The 24,505-nt window shown below is 41.0% G+C and overlaps 1 protein-coding gene across 2 annotated transcripts in view; it reads right to left on the reverse strand.

The window, feature by feature from the left end:
* HEATR5A (HEAT repeat containing 5A) overlaps positions 1-24,505 on the reverse strand; it is a 2,570,019-nt gene that overhangs the window by 1,775,600 nt on the left and 769,914 nt on the right. For both annotated transcript variants that reach the window (XM_044073826.1, XM_044073825.1), the window contains exon 12: positions 18,526-18,625. In XM_044073826.1, coding sequence (XP_043929761.1) covers positions 18,526-18,625 — 100 coding nt within the window. The remainder of the gene's footprint in view (positions 1-18,525; positions 18,626-24,505) is intronic.

Consider the following 24,505-nt stretch of genomic DNA (forward strand, 5'->3'; position numbering starts at 1 on the left):
TGACTGCAGATGCATACCTATCAGACATCTACATTTATGGTAGGTACAAAACTGTACTATGACCTTCAAGGATGCATCTGCAGTCATCACATATGGGTAGAATACCATAGCCAATCTGGGGGTGGAGGTACTAAGTAAAGGATAGTGTAGCTAAGATACCCTGCAGGACTGCCGTAGCAAAGCCTGCTCTGGATCTGGAGTATAAAGGTAAATTGTAATGCTTGGCAAATGTATGCATGGAGCTCCATGTAGCAGCTTCTAAAATGTCCTTTGTAGCCACCCCTCTTAGGAAGGCTGTGGTGGTGGCTGTGGCTCTCGTGGAATGAGGTCTAATGTCAGCTGGTACAGTTTTTCCATGAAAGGAGTAACAAAAATGAATGCAATTTCCTATCCATTTTGAAATTGCCTGTTTGGAAATTGCTTTTCCTTGTGCCCCAGCAGCATATGCTACAAACAGCTGGTCAGTCTTTCTGTAACTTTTAGTTCTGTCCAAGTAGTAGTGCAACTGTCTGTGTATGTCCAGGGTGTGCAGAAGTTTCTCCCCTTTGTTTTGTGGTTGTGGGAAGAATGTAGGCAAGTGAATAGCTTGGTTCAAAGATACCCTGGATAAAACCTTTGGCATAAATGTAGGATTGGTTCTCAATGAAACTCTGTCCTGATGAAAGATAAGAAATGGCTGTACTGCCATTAGAGCTTGTAACTCAGATACTCTTCTTGCTGAGGTTATGGCCAGAAGGAAGGCAGTTTTCCAAGACAGAAACTGTAGATCTGCAGATGCTGCTGGTTCAAAGGGAGGAAGTGTTAGTTTTTCCAACACGAAGTTAAGGTCCCAAGTAGGTAGAGGTGGTTTTCTTGGAGGATTGATGTTTTTGATTCCTCTTAGAAACTGTCTCAGGAGAGGATGAGAGAAGACAGGTGGATTAACATTGTATTCTACTGAAATTGCTGAGGCATGTATCTTAATGGAAGAGTAAGACAGGCCGTTGTGGAACAATTCTGCCAAATATTCCAGTATATGTGCCATGTTCATCACTGTCACATCTAGGCCCTTTGTTGTGTTCCAAGTGTGAAATCTTTTCCATTTTGCTGAATATGCCTTCCTTGTGGAAGGCCGTCGAGCTTCCATAATAATATCCTTCACTCTCTGGGATAGCTTATCTTGAGGAGGAGTCATGGTATTTTCCAGTCAGTTAGCTGCAAGGTTTTCAGGTTGGAATGCAGAGTCTTGAAATTGTGCTGTGTCAGTAGAAGTAGCCATAGGGGGAGACGCCACGGTTTCGTCTGTGACATGCTCTTTAACAGTGGGTACCAGTGCTGTCTTGGCCAGTATGGAGCTATCAGAATCACTCTGGGCTGCTCTGTCCTGATCTTCAGTAAGACCTTGGTCATTTATGGGAGAGGTGGAAAAACATACACTGTTAAAGCTTTCCAGCTGAAAGAGAGAGCGTCCACTTTCCATGCTTGTGGGTGGTATGTCCTTGAGCAGAATTTCTTCAGTTGATGATTGTGGGGGGAGGCGAATACATCTATTTCCGGCCTTCCCCATGATTGTGTTATGAGTAAGAAGATGTCTGGGTGCAGCATCCATTCGTGTGCATCCATGGTATTTCTGCTTAAGCTGTCTGCCAGTATATTGTCCTTCCCTGGCACGAACTGGGACTGCAGCTGTATATTGAGTTTCAAGGAAAGTTCCCATAGATTCATTGCCAGTCTGCAAAGAGGGTAGGAATGGGTGCCTCCTTGCTTGTTTATGTACCACATAACTGTGGTGTTGTCTGTCCTTATGAGTAGGTGGCCTTGATAAAGAAAAGGTTTGAAGGCCTCGATTGCTTGTATCACTGCCAGCATTTCCTTTTGGTTTATGTGCATGCGCAGCTCTCTTTGTGACCATAGCCCTTGGATACATCTGCCCTCCATGTGTGCTCCCCAACCTTGGTCTGAAGCATCCGTAGTGATGGTTTGGTTGGCTCTTGGCTTGCTGATGGGCAACCCGCTGTTCGACTGGCAGGCTTGAGCCCACCACAGAAATTCCTTTTGGAGGCATGGAATGAGTGGGATCAAGGTTTCTAAGCTGTGACTGTGCTGAGTCCATAAACTCCTTAGGTACCATTGTAATTTTCTCATATGCAGCCTTGCTCGTGGGATCAGAAGAATGCAAGATGCCATGTAACCCAGGGCCTGCAGGATTTTCCTTGCAGTCAGCTGAGTTTGTCTTGTCAGATTCTTGAAGTAATCCGGTAGCTGTTTTTGTTTTTCTTCTGTGAGAAAGGCCATTTGGGTGGTTGTGTCTAGATCCGCACCCAGAAAAGTTATTCTTTGGGATGGAACAAGTCTTGATTTGTGGATGTTGACTGTATGTCCCAAGGCCTGCAGTAGGTGGATGGCATAATCCAAGTCCTTTAACAAAGTTTGCTTGTTGTCCGCTTGTATAAGGCAGTCATCCAGACATGGGTAAATTTGAATCCCCTGAAGTCTGCAGTGTGCAATTACTGATGCCAGGCATTTTGTGAATACTCTGGGCACAGTAGATAAGCCAAAGGGCAATGCTGAAAATTGATAATGCTCTGACCCTGCAAGAAATCTGAGGTGTCTTCTGCAACTTTGTCTGATAGGGACATGCAGGTATGCCTCCTTGAGGTCTAGAGTCACCAGCCAAGACCCCTTGCCCAGCATGGGAATGAGTTGCTGTAGAGGCAGCATTTTGAATTTTGGCACAATGAGGTAAGTATTCAGTGTGGACAAGTCGAGAATAGGCCTCCATTGATTTTCTTTTCTTGGAACAAGGAATAATCTGGAGTAAAATCCTTGGCCTTGTTCTGAAAGAGGTACCTTTTCTATAGCTTTCATTTGTATTAAGTTGGAAATTTGTTTCAAAGCCTCTGCCCTCTGATTTGGTGGCAGGTCTAGCATGCCTTTTCTTCTTGGCAATGTGTGGAAATGGAACCTGTATCCTTTGTCTATTATTTGCAGTGTCCATGTGTCCCTTGTAATGCTGTGCCAATTTTTTGAAAATAAAGAAAGCTTTCCGCCCAAAGGTGCTTCTAATTGAGCCCTGGTCGGCGGAGCCAAAACAAAGTCATTGAGTCTGTCCTGGTGTAGTAGTTGTAGTTCCTGCACTACCTCTCTGGTTGGGAGGCTGCCATTGACGGCCTCTGTAGGAGCCTCTAGCTTGCCCTCTACCTCTGGCATGCCTATTCCTGCCTCTGTGAGATCTGTCTGAGTCCGGAAAGGACCAATTCTTAGTAGGCCAATTTCTGCTGAATCCCGGCGGTTGGACTTGCAGAAAGTCTTTGACTGTTTGCACAGATTTTGCCTTTTCTTCAAATTTCTTTAAGACCTCTTGAGCCGTGGAACCAAATAATTTTTGCTTTTCAATAGGAGCATCCAAAAGCTTAGCTTTAACATGGTCTGGCAGAGATTGTTCCTTCAGCCAGGCATGCCTACGTATGACTGCACCTGTCATAGCTGACCTACATGAAGCTTCCAATGCATCATAACCACACTGCAAGAAATGGTTACTAACCTGTTGGGAGTTATGTACCAGATCCTGAAGGGATTTGCGATCAAGGGGTTCAGAAGAAGACAGTTTCTTATGCAATTCATCTAACAAATACTCTTGGTACTGTACTACGGTACCACCAATAAGCGACAGTCCAGGCAGACACCACGATCTCACAGCAACTGTTTAATCCACATAATGCCAAACAAACAAATTCAAAACAGCAAAGACTTGAATGAAAACGACACAAAAGCAGGAATCAAACACCCAGGAAATACATAAGTGTAGCAGCAGTTAAGCGCTTTCAACCATTCATAAACTGGTCTTCATCAGAACTGCTAAAGGAAGCGTTCAGTCAGTTTAAATCAACTTTGTGGCGCCAAAACAAACAGATCCCTTCTTAAAGATATATTCACATATATAAAATAATGAAGGTGACAGTATTGATAAAAATAATATTATTAATAATATTAATAATATTAATAACCATTAGTAGCCAACAGCTAGTCTCTATAATGCCCTCTTGTTGTACTCATATAAATAAACATTTAATTAAAAGTGTCTTTTAATTAAATGTTTATTTATATGAGTACAACAAGAGGGCATTATAGAGACAGCTGTTGGCTACTAATGGTTATTAATATTATTAATATTATTAATAATATTATTTTTATCAATACTGTCACCTTCATTATTTTATATATGTGAATATATCTTTAAGAAGGGATCTGTTTGTTTTGGCCACAAAGTTGATTTAAACTGACTGAACCTTTAGCAGTTCCTTGATGAAGACCAGTTTATGAATGGTTGAAAGCGCTTAACTGCTGCTACACTTATGTATTTCCTGGGTGTTTGATTCCTGCTTTTGTGTCGTTTTCATTCAAGTCTTTGCTGTTTTGAATTTGTTTGTTTGGCGTTATGTGGATTAAACAGTTGCTGTGAGATCGTGGTGTCTACCTGGACTGTCGCTTATTGGTGGTACCGTAGTACAATTAGTTGGTTTGCACTTCACCCGTTTAAACTCTTGGTACTGTATCAAATGAAATTGACAATTTAATGCCCTCATGGAAAGAGTTGTAGAAGTATACACTTTCTTACCCCATCTCTCTAAAGCTCTGGACTCCCTTTCAGAGGGTAGAGGATTCCTAGCAGTGGCAGCTGCAACCCCTCTTGGGCCCTGGGAAATAGTTTCTGGATCAGCAGAGTGGGCCTTGTACAGGTGTAGATGTGAGTCCGGGACCCTGTAGTACCTATCAGGTTTGGCAGGAGCCGGAGGGAGAGAGTCAGGGGCTGTACTAGCATCAGAGTACACATAATCAATAACATTCAAAACAGGAGGTATAGCTAAAGGCCTATGCTGAGGTAAATGTAAAAAGGTCCTTAATCTCTTTCTAGAATCAGAGAATTCCTGACCCTGCCATTGAAAAGTTCCCTCACAGAGTGTAATGTCTCTCCAAAGGAAAATTCTTCAGGAGGGGAGGCCGAGGGAATAGATTCTTCAGCATCAGAATCCTCGTAGGCCGAATAAGCCTCCTCCTGGTGGTCTGACAGAGTAGAGCCATCAGTGTACTCATCTGAGGAGTGGGGGTCAGAGGGCTCAACCCTGGGCCTTTTGTCTGGAAGTGGTTGAGAGCCCCTGTCCGGATGAGGTTGAGAACCTCTAATTAAGGAGATAAGATCCTCTGCTAAGCTAAGAATCTGTGAGCCAGTAGAAGGTCTCTGAGAGGTAACCTTGGGAGGCAAAGCTTTAGTAAGTTTAGCAGCTTTAGCCCTAGAGAAAGCCTTAATGGACATGGATGCAGGAGGTCTGGCTGCACCACGTGCAGGAGTAGACTTGTCTAAAGGAATGGTGTCGGAAGGTTCCTGGACACCAGTTTCAGAAGGTAATTCAATAACCGACTTGGCCGGGGCCTCCGGGGCTGAGGTAGTCGGTTGTGCGGTTTCGGTAATCGGAAGTACCAAGGACTCGGTTTCAGCCGAGAACGAGACACTCGCGGTAGGCCTGACCGTGGTTTCAGCCGAAACCGCGGCCCACGTGTGTCGGTCCTTGTCCTTCCGTTTTTTAACTAAATGTGAAGTCGGAGTCTCTGACGGCATCTTGTAAGCAAAACTAGCCCCAAAGAATTCCTCTGCAAACTCCGACCAACATCTAAGAGTTCGTCGGTTGAAGGAAGCACAGGCTGAACAGGCCGAGACGTCGTGGTCTGGGCCTAGGCAGGGGAGGCAGTAAGAGTGGAAATCCTTATGAGGTATTTGTTTCCCACAAGTTAAACAATTATTAACTTTATCTGACATCGGCTGAGGCAAGAAAGAGTCCCCAACAGGGTACTTAGCTTTTTCGAAGTCTTCGGTAGCTGAATCACAGGAGCTGGCCGACCGGCACTTGCGAACTGCTTCTGCTTCGGGCACCACGCGGCAAGAAAGACTGAGGAAAATGGCGTCGGCTGATGCTTTTATACCCCAGACGCTCTGACGTCGGGGAAAGTGCGACATCAGCCGAGGCCAGACCCAGACTTTGGAATCCGGCCGACCGAAGGGCTACCTGAGGCAGGGCAACCCATATGTGATGACTGCAGATGCATCCTTGAAGGACATCAGCTATGGATGTAATGGCACGAGATCTACATCGCTCCAGGTAAGAGTTGTGTGTCTGTGTGTGTGTGTGTGTGTGTGTGTGTGTGTAAATGCCCCAGTTGCTATATACTGGTGGCTAGAACAAACTCATGGTGGTGTGGTAGGGAATACCTCAGGCTTGAACCCTGTACCTTGTATACAGGTGTTAAGGACCTGAATTCCCTACCCACCACCATTTGTAAAAAAATTGCAGATTTATGCCTCATATTTGATCTGATCTGTTCCTCATAATATCTGTGGTTTCTAAATGTTGTAATGCTTGATATTTGATGGTGCCGTGGTAGCATTGTTGCCTCACAGCTGCAGGTCCCCAGGTTTGATTCTTGGCTGGGATGACTTCTGTGTGGGGTCTGCATCATCTCCCTGTGTTTGTGTGGGTTTGCTTTTGTGTCCTCCCATGTTACAAAGACATGTCTGCATTATTTCTTCCTGGGCCTCTGCTGAAAATTCTTTTTTTGTTCCAAGTCAGACTGTCCTGATTAACAAATGTTAAATAAAATTGCCAGGTATTTGAATTTCAGACTTCAGGTTTCTGAATGTTTAATTCCTTACAGATTTGATGGTGCAGTGGTAGCATTATTGCCTCACAGCTATAGGTTTTCTGGTTTGATTCTTGGCTGGGGTGCCTTCTGTGTGGAGTCTGCATCTCATCCCTGTGTTTGTGTGGATTTGCTCTGGTGTCCTGCCATTTTACAAAGACATGTGTCTGCAGTATTTCTCCCTGGGCCTCTGCTGGAAATTGTTTTGGTTCCGTCAGAAGTAAAATTGACAGGCATTTTAATTTCAGACTTCATATTCTTCAGAAAATACATAGTAACACAACCTTTTATTCTAGCAATTTTCTAAGTTTATAAGATGAATATTTGAAATTTGTCCTTAGTTTGGGACTGTATTACCCCATTATTGGCTTTATCCAGGATTTTTGTGCTAAGGTTGACAGCTATGGCAAGAACTGAATTCACTGAATATGTTTCAGGGCTGTATTCCCTCATTACTGGGTTTGTCCAGGTGTTTTGTGCTAAGAGGTTGACAGCTATGGTGAGAACTGAATTCATTAAATGATAGCCATTTAAGTTTTAGTCTTCCGCTCTTTCACAAAGCAGCTGATTTGGCGTAGTGGTATGTCGCTCTGACTGTTATGCACAGGGACCTTGGCAGTAAAATGTATGGTGGAAACACAGCATTTTTCTTTCACAAAGCAGGTGATTTGGCACAGTGGTATGTTGCTCCGACTGTTTTGCACAGGGACATTGGTAGCACAGTGGTATGTTGCTCTGACTCTTTTGCACAGGGACCTTGGCAGTAAAATGTATGGTGGTAACACAGCATTTTATTCTAGCAACTTTCCAAGATTATACAAGCAATGTTTAATGTGTCCCTTGGTTTTTGGGCTTAAGACCCCCCCAATAAATTTGGCTTTTTCCAGATTTCTTGTGCTGCGAAGTTGAGATGCAGTTGAGTATTGAGTAGATTTTACAAGGAGCTGAGAGGTGCAGGGGAAGAGAAGTTTAGTGCTGCTTATGCTAAGTCAGCATGCATTGTTAATAGCACAACAGGTTGTGTACTTGCTTTTGATGCAGAAGGTTGTTGGTTCTACTCCCACAAGGGGTGAATGCTGCCGTACTGAAAAAGTTAAGATACTATGAGCCTGTTATCAGTTTGCCATCCATTTCCTACTGCAATATTACTAGCTTATCATTTTTAATGTAATATAGGCAATTTATTACTCAGGGGCATCAGACACTTTATTTTTCAATGAAACCATGAAATATAAAGGTGTTTGCTAGCAGTAACCTCTTCATTAGTTACAGATTTATTTAATGTGGAATTATTTAGATGACTTTTTTTACTTCTTCAGAGATTGTGCATATTTACTGGTAATGGTGGACTGTAGAATTGTGCATATTTACTGATAATGGTGGACTGTAGAAGTTTGAGTAGACTTTTATGATGGAAATGTTCTGAACTGGGCAGTTTTGTCATTATGGGTGCATGCATTTTGTTTCATTGTTTACTGGAAAGATGTTCTGAATTGAGCAGTTTTGTCATTATTGGTGCATGTGTTTTGTTTCATAGTTTACTGGAAAAATGTTCAAAACAATAAGAAGGTGTATCAAAGAGCACATGTATGTTTCATATGCAAGGGGTCTATGATTTGAAAACAGCCCAGAATTAATCTTTAACTGCCACTGGTAAAATGTATTTTCTTTGAATGTGGGTTTCAATGCTGTTTCAATGAATGTGAGTTTCAAGGGCAGAGAAGTTTTAATGCTAAGTTTGTTTAGCAGATGTCTTAGTGTTTGTGCTGTAAAATGCAAAATAAAACTTTCAAATGAAGTCCATATCATCACAGAAATAAATCAGTATGCACATTAGTGTTTATGGTAAATGGAGTGAAACAGCCAAGTAATGGATCACTGGAATGGCTGCAGGGGAGGCTCCATTCGACCATGATTTTGTAAGGGGGAAGGGTGGCAAACTTAAAGACAGCCCCAGCTGAACTATACCTCCCAGCTGTCCAGATTTTCAAAGAATTAATAGATTTTTGCTTCTTATGTTTGGTTTGTTCCTCATAAAATTTGTGGTTTTCTGGCAAATCATTTAGGAATTAAATCACTAAATAATGACACACTGAGTTTCAGACTTCATAACCTTCAGAAAAATGCATGCTAAAGTAAGACCTGTTGTTCTATCAACTGTCTCAGTTTATACAAGAGCAGTTTTTAGTACTGTTTATATGTTCCCCCAATATATTTGGCCTTGTCCAGATTTATTGCATTAACAGGTTGAGAGGTACATGCAAATAAATTGCTTTACAGAATTAGGCATAGCCAAACCTCTCAACTGTCCCTGATTTTGGCTCAAAATGTTGCTCTTCCCCCTAATAATCCCTCCACAAAATAGCAATTTTGGAAGAAAACGTGGAGGCTTTACAATTAAGAAATAACTATAATAATCAGAGTTATAGATTGCTTTTATTTCAGAAATGCATGTAGATTCTTTTATTTTGTCAGCTGCTCAAGTTAGCAGTACTAATATTAAAGTGTCCCTTCTTTAACAGGTTCCCAACTGTATTGTGTAGCTATTTTATATTTTTACATCACATTTTTGGTCCATTTTTCATAAAACTGTGTTTTATTTTGGCAAATTAGTGACAAATCATTAAATACTGGTTAGAAAGTAATGAGACATTTAAGTTTCAGATTTCATACCATTCAGAAAATTCATACTAATGCAAGACCTATTCTATTATCTTCCTAAGTTTATAACAGCAATATTTAAAAATTTTCCTTATTTTTGGGCCTTTGTCCCACTTCTTTGTATGGCTTTGTTCAGATTTCTTGCTCTGAGGTTGAGAGGTATGACAAATGTGTCAGGGCCATCACAGTCAGCCAGAGACATTTCAAATTGTGACATACTTGTTGCACCCCACTCCCCCATGTAGTGACTCTGGATGTGTCCAAGCAAGGCAAGGAGCAGCTATGCAGTGTAAATGTGCAGAGTATCCCCCCATCCAAGGTAGACACAAGTACTAGAGTGGCTTTTCATCTGTCCTTGATTTTTGCAGAATGGTTTGATTTCTGTCATATTTTTTGTACTGTTGATTTATGTTTATTACTCAAAGTGCCTGTTGCTCTGTGTTTAAGTAGCAATACTTTAATGGCCATCAGGTAAGCTTGGCTGAGATCGTAAGATGCAAGTAAGCTTTAATAAGCATACTGTTAAAGAATTGCCAACATTGAAAGCCTTTCTGTTGTTGCCATGTAGAGAATACTTAACTAGATAATGTATAAGCCTTGGGTATTGAAATGCATATGACAGTATTTGTAATAAAGGACAGGATTACATTATTTTAAGAAGCTCATTACACTTGGAGACTTCCAGTCATCTCTGCAGGCTTTACCTGTAAACTAAACAGAATGCCAATCGTGTCGTCCATAACCTGTACAGTAATTCTTTTAAGCAATGTATCTTGAGCTTATTTCCTGCTTGCTTTTCATTTTTTACTTTGATCATGTTTTCCCCAAGAAACAAGTAGATAGTTGTCAGACAGCAGGTCTTTTTTTGGATAAGAAACATTTTTGCAAGTGGGGGCATCAGAGATTTCTACTTTCAGCATGTTACTTGGTACTTTAATAAAGCTGAATATAAATTATAATTAGAACTGCAGTGCAAGAAGTGGTTTGAGTTGAGTGCTGCTTGTTTTTCTTATGCTTGATTTTGACTGGCATTCCATTAATCTATTTAAAAAGTAATTTATTTGTTCATGCCTCACAACCTTTTTGTTTCCATCTAGATATTAAGTAAGCTGTCTTGCAGCCAATGCACTGAAATATTTTTATTCTTCTACACTTCATTTTGTCTTGATTGGACTCTCAGAATGACTGTTTGTCACCCAGGGCAGTGTATGTAGTTAGTTTTTGTGGTTTTGAGCATAGCTCCTCCCCCTTTCTAGTTGGCCACACCCCTTCCCATTGACCCCCACCCATTCAGCTGTTTCCTGCAGCCCCCCTTTGATTTGAAGTCACCAGCCACCACTGCCAAACTGGGGTCACTCTACCATATCAAACCATTTCTTACCAACAACACAAGATCAGCCATTGCTCGCTCCCAACTTCTATCCATCCTACTCTATGCATCTCCCATTCTGACTAATCTCAACAAAACTGAACTAAGCAAAATGGAAGTCTGCTATGACAGAATTGCCCACTTTGCTGCAAATTGCTCATATAAAACTCATCACTGTACTGCTTTGAGACAGCTCCACTGGCTTGAACTGCCCAACCTCCTAACCTACAATCAGCTCTGCCTCTGTCATTCTATCTATTACTTCCCCAATAAGAGTCCTGCCCTCAAAAACCTAGTACAACATTACTCAGCCAAAAGGCCTCCTAGATCATCAAGAAAACTACTACTAGAAGTCACCAACAGCTACAATAGCTTTGGAAATGCACTATATAGTAGTTCAGTGGCTAAAAAAAGTAACTCTGTCCCTACTAGCATTCAAAACACATCATCCAAAGCCTCCTTTAAAGACCTCATCAGGCAACATCTCAAGCAAAGTTGGCAGTGCCATGATTGCTCCCCAGGCTAGTGAAAGCGGATAACATATACATACTAAATCTAGAGCACTTGATAATAATTTTCAATCTTACTCACAAACACTGGCTAATCTACAATGCATGTACTGTACCTGTGTACTATGTATGTATTCTACCTATGTTCCAAATTTCAGCTGTACACCACAAATCTATCAATTACCTTTATTTTTAAAATTAATATTTTTTTGTTTGTTCTCTCCACTGTAACTGTTTATGTGCCGCATACCACTGCAAAAACGTGTCTTGTAATTTGTGTGTATATTGATCATGTTTAAATAACTAAATGTGTCTGTAATTTTTCTTTGTGGAGCTTTTCTCCCCTGGCCTCTGCTGAAAAAGGGCCTTTTCAGCTCAGTCAGACACCCCCGGTTAACAAATGTAAAATAAAATAAAATAAATTACCTGCTCAAAAGGCCTAAATCTAATATATGACATCAAAAAAACCTGCTGGAGAGACACGTTTGTCTCCCAGAGGCTGTCCCATAGCAGGAATAGACTTCCCATACATGTCAAACAGAGTACCTCACTGACCATCTTCAAGCACAACCTTGATGAGTGGATGGGAAACCACAAATTTGTCCCAGGGGTTCCACCTGTGTCCCTCACTTGACAGGGGCAACAGATGCTGACTGAGGTTTCTTTTTTGAGGATAAACTCTTGGCTATGCTTGTAAGGGCCCCAGGGCCATTAACCTAGTAACCTCCTATGACCTCCTATGATAAAATGAAATATTACGGTGTGCGAATTAAAAAGGACTCCTATGGCAGCTACAGATATGTGAAAAGACACTAAACAAAAGGTAATACCAAAAAGCGAGAAACCAAAGTTCTTGATTATGGATAGGGATAGTAAATATGAGCAGTGAAAATGTTTATAGTCCCTTTAGTTTTATATACAGGTCAGGCATATTTTTATCAACCAGAGGAGAGGTTGTGGACAATAATTAAAACAAGTTGAAGGAATTTATCTGGGAAGGGAAGAAGGCAAGCATTAAGTGGGATAATTTAATCCTCACCATACAACAAGCTGATTGAGAAATATCTGGTTTGAATGGATACTTTAGAGCTATGGAGTTAAGGCTCATATACATAACACAAACAGAAGGTTATGAATCAAAGTGGAAAGAGATGATAGCGAAACAGAAGGGAAATTTGTGAAATAAAAACAGTAGGATTTTGGATGCAGATTTGAAGGGAGAACAACTATACAAAATAAAATATTCATAAAGTTGCAGAACCAATAACCAACTAATAACCAAGCTAAAACAGGAATGGAGAAAGGAGATTCTTTCTAATAAGGATGACTGGAAATAAGAGTATAGAAAACAGGCAAGAGGGAGCTGGAATTTAATAAAGAAAATGGGTAAAGGAACTAAGGTAATGGGAGCAAACAACTAGAGAGAGAGAGAGAGAGAGAGATGGGTAATACGAGTGGGATGATGCCAAGCAGATGTTTGGATTGCAGGTACAGTATAAGCAAAGAAACAGGATAGGAGAGTGCTACATAAATGACCAGCTCTGGCAGAAGTTTTAGTCAAGTCTAGAATAGAAACTGCTGTTAAAAAAAGAATTATTAGTAGGGCATATAAAATATTGCAAAATAACTACAAGAAATGTCTCCCGATTGAAATGTTGGCAGTCAAAATGCAGAGAGCAGACAAACCAGGAAAAAAAGCCTGAAAACATGGGAAAAGAGTGAATCTCGAAAATCTCTCTTCTCCTTTAACCTTCTTTTTGCAGGGGGCAAGCCCCTCCCCCCAGAAATTAAATGCAACATACCTCGGAGAAAAGGGAAAATTCTGAGATATAGCATCTCTGACTTAATATACATAAGTCTGTTCTTTCAGCCATTCAGCCTCCATATCTCAGGACTCAACATTTCAAATGGTTACCATAAGAAACAGTCAGAGCAGGTTAAAGACTAGGAAGAGAGACTGGAAAGGCAATTTACAAGAGAACAATGGAAGGGCATCTGTATGGCTCCTAAGTATGCAACACACCAGAATTTAGGATTTTTGTTTAAATATTTGTATACCCCAAGCAGACTTCAGAGAATTTTTCCTCAGGTAGATAGCAAGCACAGGAGGCATGACGGAAAAGAGAGTGGTAACTGGGAACATATTTTTAGGGAGTGCAATGAGTTGTCAGAGTTTGAAAATGTCAGAAATGCTGGCAGAGCAAGTAGCTGCAACTAAGGAAATTATTATATTTTTTAACCCTTTTAGTGAGTTAAGCATTTGTGACATAGGCAAACTTACATTTACATAAAAGTAATACAAACATATTAACAATTTCACATTTACAAACATTATACATTACATATACTGTTCTATACAATATAATCAAACCATTACATACATTTTTCAATTCCCGCCTTAAGCCTCATTCCTCCTCCAAAACATTTTTCTACATGTACAGTTCTTACAATTTCCATTTCTTTTTCTATGTAATTTACTCCCCACTTTTCTAAAGATCCAACTTCCTGTTCTTTTGTCTCTGTTACAACAGTCACTACTTCAAGTATGTGGGTTTAGACTTTGATTTACATTTTCTAGTAACTGCTTATTTGGCAGCCATCTGAGTTAAACTTAACAAGGCCTGACTACATTCTATGCGATTCAGATCCTATATCCCAGGTCAAAAAAAAAAAAATAATTTCCTTAGATGCACTCATTCTTCACCATTACACCTAAGGTAAAATTATTTGGAGTCTGCATGGGGAATAAAAGTACCTATGCAAACACTTCAGGGCAAAAATCCTAAATCTTCCATATTCTATGCATATTTGGGAGACGCAGTTACATCCTCCCATTGTTTGTGAATTGTTTATTTAATCTGTCTTCCCAATCTTTTTTTACCTCCTCTGATTGATACCTATATTTACAATGCAATACTTTATTTGCCCTACTAATTATCCCTTTTTAACAACAGCTTCTGTTCTAGATTCAAATGAAAAAACTCAACCACTGCAGGTCTTCTGTTAAGGATTTCCATATTCCTTTCTCTTTGCCTATACTCCAATATCAATCCCTGATAAGATATAAATCTCTAGCTTGCAGTCCAAATGTCTTCTTGGCCTCTTCCCATTATATTACCCTTACCTCTCTAATTATTTGCTCCCAATACCTTGGTTCCTTTTCCAGCTTCCTCCAGTAAATTCCAGCCTCCTCTTACCTATTCACTGTACTCCTAATTGCAGTCATCCTCTCTGCAGAATCTCCTTTCTCCATTCCCGTGTTGGCTTAGTTTTAGTATACTTTCTTTTGTTTAATGAATATAATATTCTGTATGACTATTGTTATTCTCCTTAAGGATCTGTGTCCCAAGTCACGTGCTTTCCTTACCTCTTGAATTACCCCCTAGCTTTATCATCCCTTTCCACTTTGAACTGCAGCTTTCTGCTTGTGTTATTATGTATATAAGCCTTAACTAGGCAGCTCTAAAATCTCCCTTCAAACCAGCTAATCCTAAACCTCCTTGTTCTAGTGGCAGGATCAACTTATCCCACACTTGACTCTTGCCCTCTTCCCCTCCCAGATAAAATCCTTCAACTCTTTATTAATTACTATCCACAACATCTCCTCTTGTTGATAAAAATATGTGTAACCTTTATATAAAACTGAAGGGACTAAAAACATTGTTACTGTTTTCATCTTGCTATTTACATCCATAAACAATTCATGTGCGAGTACAAAGTTTACAGTTTTAGCCTTTGTTTTATCTTCATTAAGTTTATATCCCCAATAAATCCATGGCATGATTCTTTTGAACTGGAACAGCATCCGCATTGCCTTTACATAGTAAGACTAAGTGTAATGCTATTGGCCGCCAAAACAGCAATTACTAGAAAATGGATATCGAAAGCTAAACTAACTGTAATTGAAGCACTGGACACTTTAAATTAGGTAAAAACTAGACAAGGGATCTTTAGAAAATGAAGGAAGCAAATTACATATAAATAAATGGTATTTGTGGGAATAATGCATGCAGTTTAAGGTCCAGGAAGAGGAGAAAGGTTTAAGGGAATGCAGGAATTGAGCAATTTATGCTGGACTGAATAACTGTTAAAAAGAAAGACACGTAAACATTGCTTGTTTGATTTTCACAATCTATTTGCACCTATGAATAAAGGTGTTTAAAAAATAATGCAGTGAAGCAATGAAAGACATAGTTTGGCTATAACTGTGACTGCACCATACCTTTGTCAGCAACCACACATGACTTCATGGTTTTAGCCATACCTTTTGTGTCCCACTTTGGGCATAGTAAAAAAATGGAAATGGCAAAGTAGCAGAATATTGTCCTTTTTACAGACAACTGTCCAACTGACATTCACAGTGGGAGGGCTGGAAGGGGTAATCTGATCACCTGATAGGCAATATCTACTTTGCTCTGACTGGACAGACAATTACAACATGATTGAGAATGTTCTGCAGGAATGAGCCTTATGATGAACCTCTGCTACTCTTTAATGAAGAAGGACCATTTAATTTCAATACAGCTGGAAACTGAATGCAACTAGTTACTTTTTGGATGGCTGTAAAGACATTCTAGTACATAACAGTGGTCAATACATTAGCAGTAAGAACTGAAGCAATGAAAACACTTACTGCAACAATGTTATGATGATAATGGTACAGCTATTCTACTCATTAAAAAAACCTAAACCTGCTGGATATCAGATATCTTGATGTGAAAAGCCACTAATGAAACACAGATTAATGTCGGTCACTTTTTGCCTTTCAACAATAGGATTTAAGACATCATGGGGGGGATGAGTACTCAGAGATGTTAGCTCCACTATGCTATTAGTGCTTTATTTTTGTGCGAATACAGAGCTAACTAGGGATTTATAGACAAGCAGGAGTCACATGAAGTAAAGGCAGCTAAGACAACTGTTAAGCGCTCCTTCAACCAGTCATGTAGTGCTGTTGTACTGGCACCTACAGATAAACATACATTCTGACACACACACACACACACACACACACACACACACACACACACACACACACACACACACACACACACACACACACACACACACAGATCCTTACTGCAGTTAGCCTGCTGCAATATTAACTGTCCATTCTCTGGTGCTAAAGACAGCAATAGATATATACTGTAAAACAACTAAATTCAGTCCTCCCTTCTCTTCTCCTCAACAGCAAGGCAAAGCTTGTTTTTGAATTTTTCTCTACTGCACTATTTTGGCCCTTGTGTAAGGTTTACGGAACTATTTTGGTCCTTGTATAAAGTTCCAGTGCAGAGCACATGGTTAACTTGCTCCATCTACATGCAGATCTATCCAGCATTATTTGCAGGAGGTTTCACTCTACACCATTCTTTGACTCACTTCCTCATGACACAATAAGCAACCCTCAGAGAAATGAGATTGCGCAGTATATTATACATGAATAACCCCCCGCCACCGAGTGGCTTACATATACTGTAAGGATCTGTTATTAAAGTTATTTTCATTAGAACAATTACTGAAGGAAAACAGACAGTTTATACATGCAACTCACTTTCATCTGCTATGAGATTTCTACATAAGAATGTAAGCTAGCAAATAAAAAGCGAATGTTCTAATGGTAGGAATGGCTAACTATTGCATGGTACCAGTTTTTATGCATCACAAAACAACAAAAAAATGTATGCAAAGGATGGGAAGGTGTGCACATCCATCTAGATTTTACCATCAAGGAGACGAAGAAAATGATACAACTGGTCCACAAGTAGAAATTAAAGGATTACAGTTTTGTAAGGTTAAATGGCACACCATTTATAATATTACTGTAAAATAAATTTAAATGGGTAATGCTGACGCACAGTACAATTCACGCTGCCTACCAGATTAATGTTTGAAAAAAAATGTGAGGAGGCAGAAACAAATCTGTTGTGTACCACATATAACACAAGTTTTTATTTATCTGCATACTTTATATATTATAAGTTGTGATTGGGAAATGAACATTAAGTGGTAGTACAGAACAAGCTGAATAAATAACACAAGTTTACAGACTCTGAAAATGGTACTCAAATATTTCAGATTTTGGCTTTTGGTATTATATCTGCTCCTACCAACTAAAATGTACTTTTTTTTCAGATCCAGGAATCGTATACTAATTTGGGATCAATGGCTATATTTTGCAGTACAGTATTACAGCTACACTGTACACAGCTGACATTCATAGGTTCATAGGTGTGCACACTAGGCTAATGGCCCTGGAGCTTTTACAAGCCTAGCCCACAGGATTACCCTGGCATCATGCCACCCGACCTTAGTTTCCAGTGCCTCTGTCGAGTAGAGCCACTGGAGTGATCCCCAAGGTGAATTTTTTATTTCCCATGCACTCATCAAGATTTCTCTTAAAGAGGACCAGTGAGGTGCTCTGTTTGACATGTATTCCATAGCATGGGCAGTCTCTGGGTTATGAACATGTCCCTCCAGCACGTTCCATTGATTGTGGTAATGACGTTGAGGTCTCTGGAGCGTGTGGTGCAGAGGGATTGGGATTTCTTTAGATATAGCATTTCTAACAGAGCTGGGTCAGACATGGCTTTGTAAGTCAAGCAGAGATTGCCTGTAAGTAGGTGATATGAGACAGAGAATAGTTGGAGTTTTTTGAGTCTGTCCGTATAGTACAAGTGTTTAAGGCCTAAGATCCTCTTTGTGAGGTACTTTTGCAGCCTCTCAAGTTGTTGCATGTGTCTAGTGAGGTACATGCCAAATGGGGCATTGTATTCGATGACCGACCTAATGAGGGAAGAGTAGAGGGAGACCATGAGCTCTTTCTTCCTGGATGCAAAACCCTTAGTAATAAGATGTGCCACACAGAAGGACTTTCTGACCACAGTGGCAGTATGGTGTTCAAAAGAGAGGTTGCTATCAACCTGTGTTCCCAGATCTCTTATAACGCCTTCTGTGTTCAATGGACTACCATCGATGTGGTAGTTCATGGGAACTGGGATTTTCCCAAAGGGGGTGACGACACATTTTTTGGCATTGAGCTTAAGGTCATGGTTCTGACACCAGTCCTCAGTGAGGCCTTTCTGTAAGATAAAAGATCAATGGATTGATCCTGGATTCAAAGATCAATGTTACATCTGAAGGTGTAAATGTGCATTTCATAAATGTTATACTTCACATGCAGTTTCTGTTCAACTTTATATGCAGGAAAAGCCATACTTGCTTACTTGACCATGTAACTAGAATGACAACTTAATCCACTGTGACTAAGCGTATCACTAGCAATGCACAAGAAGACATCACAGTTTCAATACCTACTGTGTTAACAAAGCGACAGCACTTGGGAAGATCAGAAGTATTCTCTGTATGATCTCGTCAGTGAGCAGATTTTTGCAGTGACAAATGAAGCTTTTCATTGCTAGTTAAAAAACAGTAAAATGGCAGTTATCAGTTAACATTATTAGCACTGTTTTTTTTTACTGCACTAATGTAAGCCCAAATAAAGTTTACACATTAACAAAATCAATACTTTACTAGGAGCTACTGCTGTAGACATGACACTTCAGAACCTACACCAAGTCTGATAAAATTTGTTTAATTTTTAATGTACCAAACATGGCTCACATTCAGGGCTAAAGTTAAGTTAACAGAATAAACATTTTACTGGACTACGTATATTTTTTCAGACAATCCTTAGTAAAGGACAGTTACGCAAGTAAACTTACCAAAACAGTAAATGTTTTAATAGATCACTGCTGAGTACAGTAAGCCATGTGTGTCCTATCCCCTGCCAACGGCCAGCTTTTCAAAGTTTTAGGGAACACTTCATGCTCTGTTAGGAGCTCGAGAAGAGGTCTGTATAAGGACAGAATGCCAAAAATTTCAGGTGTTCTTGCCCCAAGAAGGGAAGCAATTATCCTAAATGGGAAAAAATGCTAGGAAATATAATACAAGAGTAACTATATACACAAAGGTGTATACAATCACACCATGGCAATACCAAAAAAAGAAAAAAGCAAAAGAGTGAGGGCTGGAAGGAGAGTACAATTTCTACAACAACCATTCAAAGATCTACTGTCATGCTATTTTACTCATACAACTGTGCTATGAGAGTCCACCATTTTCAAGAAAGCCACTAAAGAAGCCAAAGCCCTAACAAAATGGGTTCTAACTCTGCCTGGAAGTGGTTTGTTTTGGTGAGTATAGAAAAAATGGTAGGAGACAGCCATCTCAAAATGGTCTGTTTTGACACAGGTTTTCCTTTCCTCTTACCTGCATAGCAGGCCAACAGCTAGTCAGCTTTCCTGATGGGAGTTTTGTCTATGTGGTCCACGAACATCCAAAGTATAAATAATTTTCTCTCCTTTGTTCTTGGGTTCAGGAAAAAATATACAGAGTAACAGACTGGCTCAATGTAAACTTTGAGACCACTTTCAACATAAAACAATTAGTTATCACCTAAAGTCTGTCCTTGTGGAAAACAAGGTAGGGTTAACTCATAAGACTTTGTAACTCAGATGTTTGTCCAACATAAATTGTAGCAATGAGTAAAATAGTCTTCCCAGATACAACCTCCACTCAGCCAAATGAGCTGGTTCAAATGGAAGAGGAGTACGTTTTTCAAACACAAAAGTTAAGATCCGAAAGAGAAGCCACCTATTTTCTAGGTGGATGGATATGCAAAACCCCATTTCAAAAGCTGCTTGACTTGAGGATAGGCAGAAAGGGGAGGGTACCCCAGGACAGGCAAGCCAAAATGGTCCACAAGTGAACCTTGAAAGCGTCGAACGAAAGGCCAGAGGATAGTAACACACAAAAAATCAAGAACCAGAGGCAAGCCTCAAAGGATCCCAGGACTTGGAATTGCACCAACAAAAAAATAATTTTCACTTACATGTGTAATTTCCTGGTATCACTTTTTTTAGTCTTCTTCAATACCTGCTGCACTTCCTCAGAAAAAAAGATGCCTAAAAGGCATTACAATTCAATCATCCAGACAGTCAGAGTTTTCAGACTGGGGTGTATCAAACATCTCCTGCCTTGTGTGAGTACAACCATTCTGTGAAAAAGCCTGCAGTAACTGCCAGATTCATAAGAAAGAACCATTGCTGCCTGTGCCAAAAGGGAGACACCACCACAATTTTTAGGGATTCCTTCTGGATCTTTAGAGGAACCCTGGATATTCTTGAGGGTGGGAAGGCATAGATGAACAGCCATGTCCATAAGAAAAAGAAGGCACCTGTCTTCCAGGCTTGTTTCCAAGGAATCCTGAAGCAAAATGTCTTTAGTTGTCTGTTCTGACAGGAGGCACACCGACCTACTTAATGTGTTCTCCACAGCAAGATCAATTCTTTAAGACTTCAGGATGAAGCTTCCATTTGTGGAGGTCTGTCCTGGTCCTCTCTAGCTTGTCTGCTACAATCAAGACAGAAGTGTAGAACTGAGCCATGCTGCTATCTCCCAGGCTATTATAACAAGTCTTCAGAGGTGGAAAGACCTGGCATCCCATGTTTGTTTATGTACCACATTAATGCAGTATTGTTGGGAAAACTTTTAAAGGTCCTTCTGACCAGAGATAGCTAGGGCTATCAAAGCATTTATTACTGCCATCATCTCTTTGATATTTATGTACTTTTTTCCTGTCAAATTTGTTCCAGACTTTGTATTTTGAATCCTTTGGAAAACACTTCCCATACTAGGTCTGAAGCATCTGTTGTGATAGACTGAAGGAGAAATGGAAGGAGAAATGGATAAGAGAGTAGAAGACCTGGATTCTGAAAGAGCTTGTCTACCCAGCAAAGAATCACCTTCCTTAGAACCCCAAAACAGTGATCTGAAAAGGTAGTGTGTGTTAGTGCTGAGTCCAGACTGACGAAGTACCACTGGGATTTTTCTCACGTGAAGTATGGCCAGGGGAATCATATGAATCATAGAAGCCATGCACCCAGAATCGTAAGCAATTCCCTGGCAGAAACCTGGCTTTGACTGGAAAAACTCTGGAAGAACTTTTGGTACATTTCTATTTTGTCTGGAGGGAGAAGGTCACTTACCATGCAAAATCTAAAAAATATCCAGAGAAAACAATTCTGTGAGAAGGGGTGAGAAAACATTGTTGTAAGTTCAGTTGAAAAAATAGCCTGAATAAAAGACTTTGAACACTTACTAAGGACTCTAGATAACTGGAAAAAGAGTCCATAAAAAGAAGACAATTATTGGATGAATGATTTGAAGTCAGCATTAAGCAATTACATGAGCTAGGCATGTTGTAAATATCCATGGAGTCAAGTAAAAGTCAAAGTAAACTTTACTGTCATTTAGATCTGCACATAGTGCAGTTAAATTAAATTATGTTGTTTCATTCCCAGTGCAAGAAACATACACACAGTTACTATTTGGTAATATTAGGATAGACCGTTGCAGACATTACATGAATAAAAATATGCCATTTAGGGTATTGCACAAGTAGCTATTGCACGAACAGTTAGTTATGTACTCACCATAACGATCGATGTATGTGGTCTATCTCGCCTACATTCATTACTGATGGGTTTGGAGCCGATAATCGGCTCCGACTCAGCCGACTATTTTTTAGCACGAAGTCTCTAATTGGCTGGGCTAATCCGTATCCCAGGATGCACCTCTCCCAAACCCCCAGATCTTGTTTGCATACATCCGAGTCACTCCACATACACCAACCTCAGTAAGGGGAGTATCATCCACCAGGAAATGGGAATAAACCGATTCTAAAGGGTCTCAGAGCAACTATCCTCCAAATCCTTCAGGCAGGGGAAAGGTGGGAGGGTACGTAAGAATGCAGGTGAGATGGATCACATACATCAATCGTTATGGTGAGTACATAACTAACTGATGTTATGTGGTCCTATCGTGCCTATATTCATTACTGATGGGACAGCGTCCCTAGCACCTCTAACCCAGGAGGCTCATAGGAAAATACTCCTGAGAACCGTGGAACAAAAGGAAGCCCGGCCTCTAGATGCCACGTCCAGCTTGTAATGAGAGATAAAGGTGTGATGAGAAGCCCAGGTGGCCGCTGCACAAATGTCGTCCAAGGAAAGCTTGGCATGACGCTATTGAAGTCGAGACCGCCCTAGTGGAATGAGCCTTGACTGGGAAGGGTAAGTTTCTGCCTGCTGATGAGTAAATAAAGGTAATGCAATCCTTAATCCACTAGGAAATTGTGCACTACCCATTCTATTCTCCGAAAAAGAGACAAACAATTGATCTGATTTTCTTACGTGTTTTGTCCTGTGTAAATAGAATCTTAGTTGTCTTTGCACATCCAATTGATGAAATTTGAACTCTGCCTTGTTGGAGAAGTTGGGAAAAAAAACACAGGTAACTTAATGGATTGGTGGAGGTTAAATGTAGACGACACCTTAGGGAGAAAGGACGGATTAAGTCTCAAGGATACCCTGTCCTTATGGAATATCAAATACGGGGGTCTAATGGACAATGCTTGAAGTTCTGATACTCTTCTAGCCGAAGTGATGGCCACTAAGAAAGCCGTCTTCCAGGATAAGAATTTTAGTTTGCAAGTGGCAGCTGGCTCAAAGGGCGGGGAAGTGATGGCTTGCAATACCAGATTTACATCCCATGGTATGACGGGTTCTGACACAGGACGACGCAGTAACCAGGCTCCTTTCAAAAAGGCCTTGCAAAGTTTATGGCCCATAAGAGAGGGCTTATAGGATACATGGAAATTAGAAATGGCTGCCAGCTGCACTTTAATGGTCGAGGGAGCAGAGCCCTGTCAGAAGAGCATAGCTAAAAAGTCTAAGACCGCCGATATAGGGGCTGTGAAAGGGTCCAGTCCTTGTGCCTGAGTTCAGATGGAAAATCTCTTCCATTTGCTAGAGTAAATTCTTCTGGTGGAGGACTTGTGAGGCGACGAAAGAATATGCACCACCTCAGGTGGAAAGGAATGTAGTCTAACTACCGATGGAAGTGGAGCAGCCAGGCTGTCAACCTGAGGGACTGTAGGGAGGGGTGGAGCTATCTCGATATATGAGTCAAAAGGTCTGGTACTGGATCCAGAGTCCAAGGATCGTCCACAGTGAACTGCTGAAGGAAGGGGAACCAGACTTGGCGGGGCCAGTGTGGAGCAATTAGAATCATCTTGCTTCCCAAGTGAATGGCTTTCTGAATCACTCTTGGTAACAGAGGAAATGGAGGAAAGGCATAGAGCAGACCGGAAGGCCAACCGTGGATTAGAGAGTCCCTGGGTGACTCCCCCTGTGGGGGGATCAGAGTGAAGTAGTTGCTGCATTTGGCATTGAGGGGACTGGCAAAGAGATCGCAGCAAGGCTGACCCCACCTGCTGAAGATCCGAGTAGCAACTCGGTTGTTCAGAGACCACTCGTAAGGCATCAGAATAGCTCTGCTTAGCCTGTCTGCTATCACGTTGCATTTTCCCAGAATGTGCGTTGCCACTAGAAACCGTTGGGAAGACACTGCCCAATTCCACACTCTCATGGCTTCTCTGCAAAGGGGGTAAAACTTGGTTCCCCCTTGCTTGTTCAGGTACCAAACAACTGACATGCTGTCTGAGTGAATAGCAATTGTTCCCCGGGGAAGAGAGCTCTGAAGTGCTTGCAACGCTAACAGCACTGCTCTCATCTCCAGGACATTGATGTGTAAGTGTACCTCATGATCCTGCTATGTGCCTTGGACCGTTCTGCCCAGATAATGTCCCCCCACCCTATCTGGGAAGCGTCCGTGGTCACTGTGGCAGCAGGAGAGAGGGGGACTAGATTCCTCCCCTTGTCCAGGTTGGAGGAACATAGCCACCAACGGAGATCCTGCCTGCAATGCTCTGTGAGGAGAATTGGGTGAGAGAGGGGTAATTTTTGATAAGACCACTGGACTGATAGAAGCCACAGGAGGATCCGCATGTGTAGCCTGGCTAAGGGTACTAACATGATGGTCGCTGCCATGGATCCCAATAACTGAAGAACTAACCTGGCTTGGACCTTCTTCCGGGGCAATAGAGCCTGGACCTGAGATTGCAACACTGTAATCCTTTCTTGAGGTAGAAAGGCCCTCATTAGGACCGAGTTTAACTCTGCGCCTATAAATACAACATGCTGTGAGGGCAGCAATGCAGATTTTTCCCAGTTTAGTGTAATTCCTAACCTTTGACAAATGTTTATGGTAGCCTCTCTAGCTTGGATGAGGAGATGCCTGGTGGGGGCGGTAATGAGCCAATCGTCCAGGTAAGGAAACACCTGGAATTCTAGATGTCTCAGGTGAGCTGTCAACACTGCCAAGCACTTGGTAA

The sequence above is a fragment of the Protopterus annectens genome, chromosome 6.part0 (assembly GCF_019279795.1).
Source record: "Protopterus annectens isolate FY-2018-M chromosome 6.part0, PAN1.0, whole genome shotgun sequence".
NCBI lineage: Eukaryota > Metazoa > Chordata > Ceratodontiformes > Protopteridae > Protopterus > Protopterus annectens.